The sequence below is a fragment of the Phyllopteryx taeniolatus genome, chromosome 20 (assembly GCF_024500385.1).
Source record: "Phyllopteryx taeniolatus isolate TA_2022b chromosome 20, UOR_Ptae_1.2, whole genome shotgun sequence".
Lineage (NCBI taxonomy): Eukaryota > Metazoa > Chordata > Actinopteri > Syngnathiformes > Syngnathidae > Phyllopteryx > Phyllopteryx taeniolatus.
In genome coordinates this window covers 10,535,114-10,540,302 of record NC_084521.1, presented here as the reverse complement: position 1 = coordinate 10,540,302, position 5,189 = coordinate 10,535,114, and the positions used below count along the sequence as shown (strand labels likewise).

General features: G+C 42.4%; 1 protein-coding gene across 1 annotated transcript; it reads left to right on the top strand.

Annotated features, from left to right (window-relative positions):
• The first annotated feature begins 2,529 nt into the window (after positions 1–2,529).
• gjd4 (gap junction protein delta 4) lies at positions 2,530–4,970 on the top strand. Its single transcript, XM_061758721.1, has 2 exons — positions 2,530–3,236; positions 3,313–4,970. The coding sequence occupies exons 1-2, from the start codon at positions 3,173–3,175 to the stop codon at positions 4,479–4,481; spliced, it is 1,233 nt and encodes a 410-aa protein (XP_061614705.1). The 5' UTR covers positions 2,530–3,172; the 3' UTR covers positions 4,482–4,970.
• The last annotated feature ends 219 nt before the right edge of the window (positions 4,971–5,189 follow it).

Here is a 5,189-nt window from a genome sequence, read left to right as displayed (position 1 = left end):
CTTCTGTCTTGTTTCTTGTTACAATGTTTTCTAACTACAGAAAGGTTTTCATGTTAATAAGTTATATAGGGGAATACATTAATAGGCATACAGTAAATGATGTTTTCCTGTTTTTTTAGACAAAGTCTATGGGAGAATTGTCTCATATTTTATTTAAATGAAGACGCTCATATTTGGAGCACCACACTGGCAAAATTATATCTGGAAAGTGAAAAAGGATGCTTCAATTTGTAGCATTGTACTGTATATTGAATATATAAACAATTAAAATGTAGTTTTAAAACAAATAACGATATGAGGTGAATATATTACCATTAACTTTTGGTTGTCAAATACATACATCCAAAAGTTGATTTAATCTCGCGTAATTGATATACTTTACAAGCGCATTATTTTGTATCGAGTTTAAATTTTTTTCCTCCACTTTAACTTTTCCTGACCAAGTAAAAAAAATATATATTTTTTTAATTTATTTTATTTTATTTTTTCTCTTCCCTCACCCTGAAACTTTTGGTATAAAAATATCACTGCAGTATGCGGGTAGTTAAAAATGTATGTGAATTATTTTTTGTTCAGTAGTTTGCTTGTTAAAAAATTAACACAAATTTTGACCAAAGATGTATGATAAAAATAGTTGTATTATTTTAGGTACAGTTTGTGTCAAAGAAATTAGAATTGTGGCAAAAAAAATATGATTTTGGTTACCTGTATTTAATACAAATATCTGAATACTGTAGTCATATTTCTGATGTTGAAGTATAAAATGGCGGCACGGTGGCCGACTGGTTAGAGCGTCAGCCTCACAGTTCTGAGGACCCGGGTTCAATCCCCGGCCCCGCCTGTGTGGAGTTTGCATGTTCTCCCCGTGCCTGCGTGGGTTTTCTCCAGGCACTCCGGTTTCCTCCCACATCCCAAAAACATGCATGAATTGGAGACTCTAAATTGCCCGTAGGCATGACTGTGAGTGCGAATGGTTGTTTGTTCCTATGTGCCCTGCAATTGGCTGGCAACCAGTTCAGGGTGTACCCCGCCTCCTGCCCGATGACAGCTGGGATAGGCTCCAGGACGCCCGCGACCCTAGTGAGGAGAAGCGGCTCAGAAAATGGATGGATGAAGTATAAAATGTAATTACCAATATTTTTGGTCAATTTCGTTTGCCAAGCTCTAGAGTCAGACAGTCCCCGGTCCAGGTCGGTGTGATGTCAGCCTCTGACCAGCAGGTGCCAGAAAGGAAGATGTAAAACCAAACTGCTGGAGACATAAAGCACGTCCCTGTATGGCCGTTGAAGAGGGAGTGGATTACACAGTGCTAATGTTTGAAAGATGCTGTTGTAATTTGGAGGTACAACCTTTTAAGATTGTGTCACCCACTTTGATTGTGTGTATGCCTATACAGCCTAATCTAATGTTGCTCATGATCCAGAAGCAAGAGTGTTGATGCCATATGGTCACGTGTGGCGAGTTGTTGGGAAAAAAATACTAAATGCCTTTGGTCTCTGTGGCATCCTCTTGGCTGGTCACTACTATAGAGGGGTGTTCTTGCGTGAGGGTGTGTGTATCATGACATTGTGCACTGAATTCTACCTCTGCATAATTGTCCTTTACTCAGTTTGACCTAAATGGCCTTATATAGGTCTGCTTGTGGAGCTGGCATTGTGTTTATTTTCAACAAGCCTCTTCTTGGAGTCATCATGGAATTCTGTTTAGCCAGTCAACCATTTTTTCTTGTTTGCTAAATTGATCTTTAGTCATTTTTTTCTCTATATTGTTTGCAATTATTTGAAATCCTGCACCACGTCATCTGAAACCCTGTGCAAGAATTAAAGTATAAAGGTTTGCAATAAACCCAACGTTTACTTCTTCAATTCGGCTGCCATTATCCCAATAATGTTAGATCTGTCTTATGCACTGGTTGAATTTGAGAGTTGCATATCCACTAAATAACAACACAATACCTTTTAAAAAAACTAAACAAAACAAAAAAAAAGAAAAAAAATGATATAGTGTGTTAGGAGATTAAAGGAGTCATCATCCTTTTTTGATAATATCATAGTCATTGAACCTACTTCCATGCAATTTTGGAAAGTTCAGTGTTCTGTTTAGAGAATAATTTTTCACAGAGATTTAAATCTGGTTTTAGCTGTAGCTTGAATTAAACATCAAATGTCAGTTATACTGGGTCAGTTAAGGCAAGTTAGATGTTGAGCTTGATTTCAACAATGAGCACTGGTTCAGTGAAATAAATGGCCGAGATCTGTGTTCATCCACTCAGTGGGGAAATTGGGAACAGCTGCAAGAACAGGTGGTCAATCTGACTGCAGCGCCTTGTGGAGGTTGTTTGTATTTGTGTTTTTTAATCCTCTTATCTGCTTCGAAACCATATTATCACTCTTTGTACATCAGTAGTAGCCATTAGCATCCATTTTCAGACTGTCAGTGTGAGCAGTAATGGAGAACCTAATGGAAAAAATATGAAAAGTTGAAGCTGGTTTTTAGATTAGACTTATTTTTCAGATGTCGTCCTAAACATTCATGCACCGTAAGCACAGGGTGCACGCAACTTACGTTATATAAAAGTTTGAGTCAAATTCAGTGGCGTTCGGGCTTCGAAAACGGACTGTGCATGCTTACCAATTGTTAAATCTGGTCCTGAAGATCATGATTTATTATGTGACGTTGCAATTTTTATGCTTTTCCTAGTTTGAACATACTTGACATTCTGTTTGAATTTAAAATTTGTAAACCCCGGAGGCTTGTTGTCCTCCTGTAAGGACGTCCTGTGGCCCGAAAATATCTCTGCAATGCCATGCAGGACAGCGACATGCCTTTGCAAGTGTGTTAAGAATAGATCCACAATGGGCCTCGCTCCCGTCTTCTGTTGTCTCAGGACAGCCAGTTGTCTGCAGGGGACTCTGAGAGAAGGAGTTGGGAACATTTTTCCTGATTTTCACTCCAGTCAGTTTTGGGGTACTCATAATGGATCATGTTGGATTTTAGTAACAGGAACCTTGATTATGTTCCACTTGGATAATTCCAACCAGAGGTTATTGAGTTTGGTACAGGTCTAAGAGAAAACTAAAGGTGACAAAAGCTGAAGTGCTGCATGGGGAATTAAGCCAGAGGCCTAGAACTTTGGGGGCCAGGTGGTTTTGGATGACTGGGTGGACAGAACATGGCGGGATCCAGTCCATCGGAAATCATCTTTATCGCCATCAATAACAGCATCACCTTGATAGGTGAGTTGGTGTTGATGTTTAAATTAGTAACTACAAAGTTCAGCACACGTCTAATCCTACAATTTTTTAAATTCAGGAAAAGTGTGGTTCGTTGTGATGATCTTTCTACGCGTCCTGATCCTCCTCCTTGCTGGTTACCCTCTCTACCAGGATGAACAGGAACGATTTGTATGCAACACCATTCAACCAGGCTGTGCCAACGTTTGCTATGATATATTTTCTCCGATATCCCTTTTCCGCTTCTGGCTGGTGCAACTCGTCACCTTAAGTCTGCCCTACATCATCTTTGCAATCTATGTGATCCATAAGGTGTCAAATGGCCTCGCTGTTACTATGAGCTCCTCGGGTCCAGGTGAAACTGTTCAACTTTGCAAGATCCAGCAAGAGCTGTTCGTCAAGACAGCTGGAAAAAAGAAGTCTCCAGGAGTGGAGCGAGGGTCGATCCGATACTTCACAGGTGCATACATACTTCAGTTGATGTTACGGACTTTTCTGGAGGCGGGATTCGGGGCGGCTCACTACTACATGTTTGGGTTCTACATCCCCAGGAGGTTTCTGTGCCAGCATCCTCCATGCACAACCCAGGTAGACTGCTATATCTCCAGACCCACTGAGAAGACTGTGATGCTCAACTTTATGCTTGGGGTGGCGGCCTTGTCTCTTTTCCTAAATGCTCTGGATTTTATTTGTGCCATCAAGCGCTCCGTGAGGCAGAAGAGGAGGACAAAGGTGATGGAGATTGTTTATGAGGACGAGCACAATTTCCTGGGGACCCCGAATCCAAATTTTAGTCGTCAAGCTCCGGAAATAGATGCTGGTCAAAAAGGGAGTTTCTGGAAGAGGCAAGGCAGCAGGGGTCCTTGCAAAGGGGGGCCATTCGGAATAATTCAGGATGCACCCTCTGCCCTTCACCATTCGAAACCTCTGGGCTGCAACGCCAATGGAAACAATGGCTACTCTGCTTCCCTAGAGGAGGCTCTTGAGAAGGAAGGCGACGAGCGGGCTCTCTGTCCCTTAGAGCCGACAGCGAACCCCAAAGCCATTTCTGTTAATAAACGCAGCAGGCTCAAACCTCCGCCACCCCCCAGGCGGGACCTCAGGGTGTTACCACGAGCCAACAGAGATCAACCCGCAGCAACAGGAGCCTGCACGAGGAGGATTGGTCACTACACTTTGGTGGAGCTGGGCAGTGGTGCAGAACTATCTAATGATGAAGGTCAGGAGAAAAGATCCGAGTGGGTGTGACTTTTTTCCATTATTTGCAGGATTGTTATCCAAGATGAGACCAAGGTAAATAAGAAGTGACAGCAACTTGAGATCCAGTTCTACATAGTGGCAACAACTGTTGGATCCCTTGCCGTTCTACCTCATTGTACGTCACTTTCGCTTAATCAGCACACTGCCAACAGATCGTGTTGCCGTCTCTGTGAAGCTTGTGTTTTATACCCTTTGATGCGAAGCGACAATATCTTGCGTCAAGAATAACTCCCTGGAGTCGTGAAAGGAAAGCTGTGTGAGCCTTAAGCCTCATTGGGTGGGCCGCACTTCGACCTTGAGCTCATCTAAAAGTACAGCTCACCTGTTTCCACCACTCCGGACCACAGTCTCTATAAAAGAGCACATGACCTCGCCCTGTCATTCCTCCTGTGGGCGCTTCTTATGCTCGAGGTCAAAGTTCCAGTCAGGAGCCTTTGTGCCTGTCTGTGGGTGTTTGGTTGACTTTTTCAAAAGACAGTGCCCTAACTTCTGAGTTTTTCCGAGTTACTAGCCGTCGCTTGCTAGATTTCCTTTTTTTGCGTGAGTGCAGCGAGCCAAGAGCTATGACCAAGCTCCAGATACGGCGCTCAACTGAAGTGGGAAAAAAAAAAAAAAAAAAAAAAAAAAACAGCAACGGGCGGCGATTTCATTTATTGAACAGTACAAATAGTCAACAGACAAATACGAAATGAAAAC

Excerpts from the sequence above, each read along its gene's own strand:
- gjd4 (XM_061758721.1), top strand. The coding sequence starts at position 3,173 with ATGGCGGGATCCAGTCCATCGGAAATCATCTTTATCGCCATCAATAAC. Across the intron at positions 3,237-3,312 it reads TAACAGCATCACCTTGATAG|GAAAAGTGTGGTTCGTTGTG; the intron begins GTGAGTTGGTGT and ends TTTTAAATTCAG.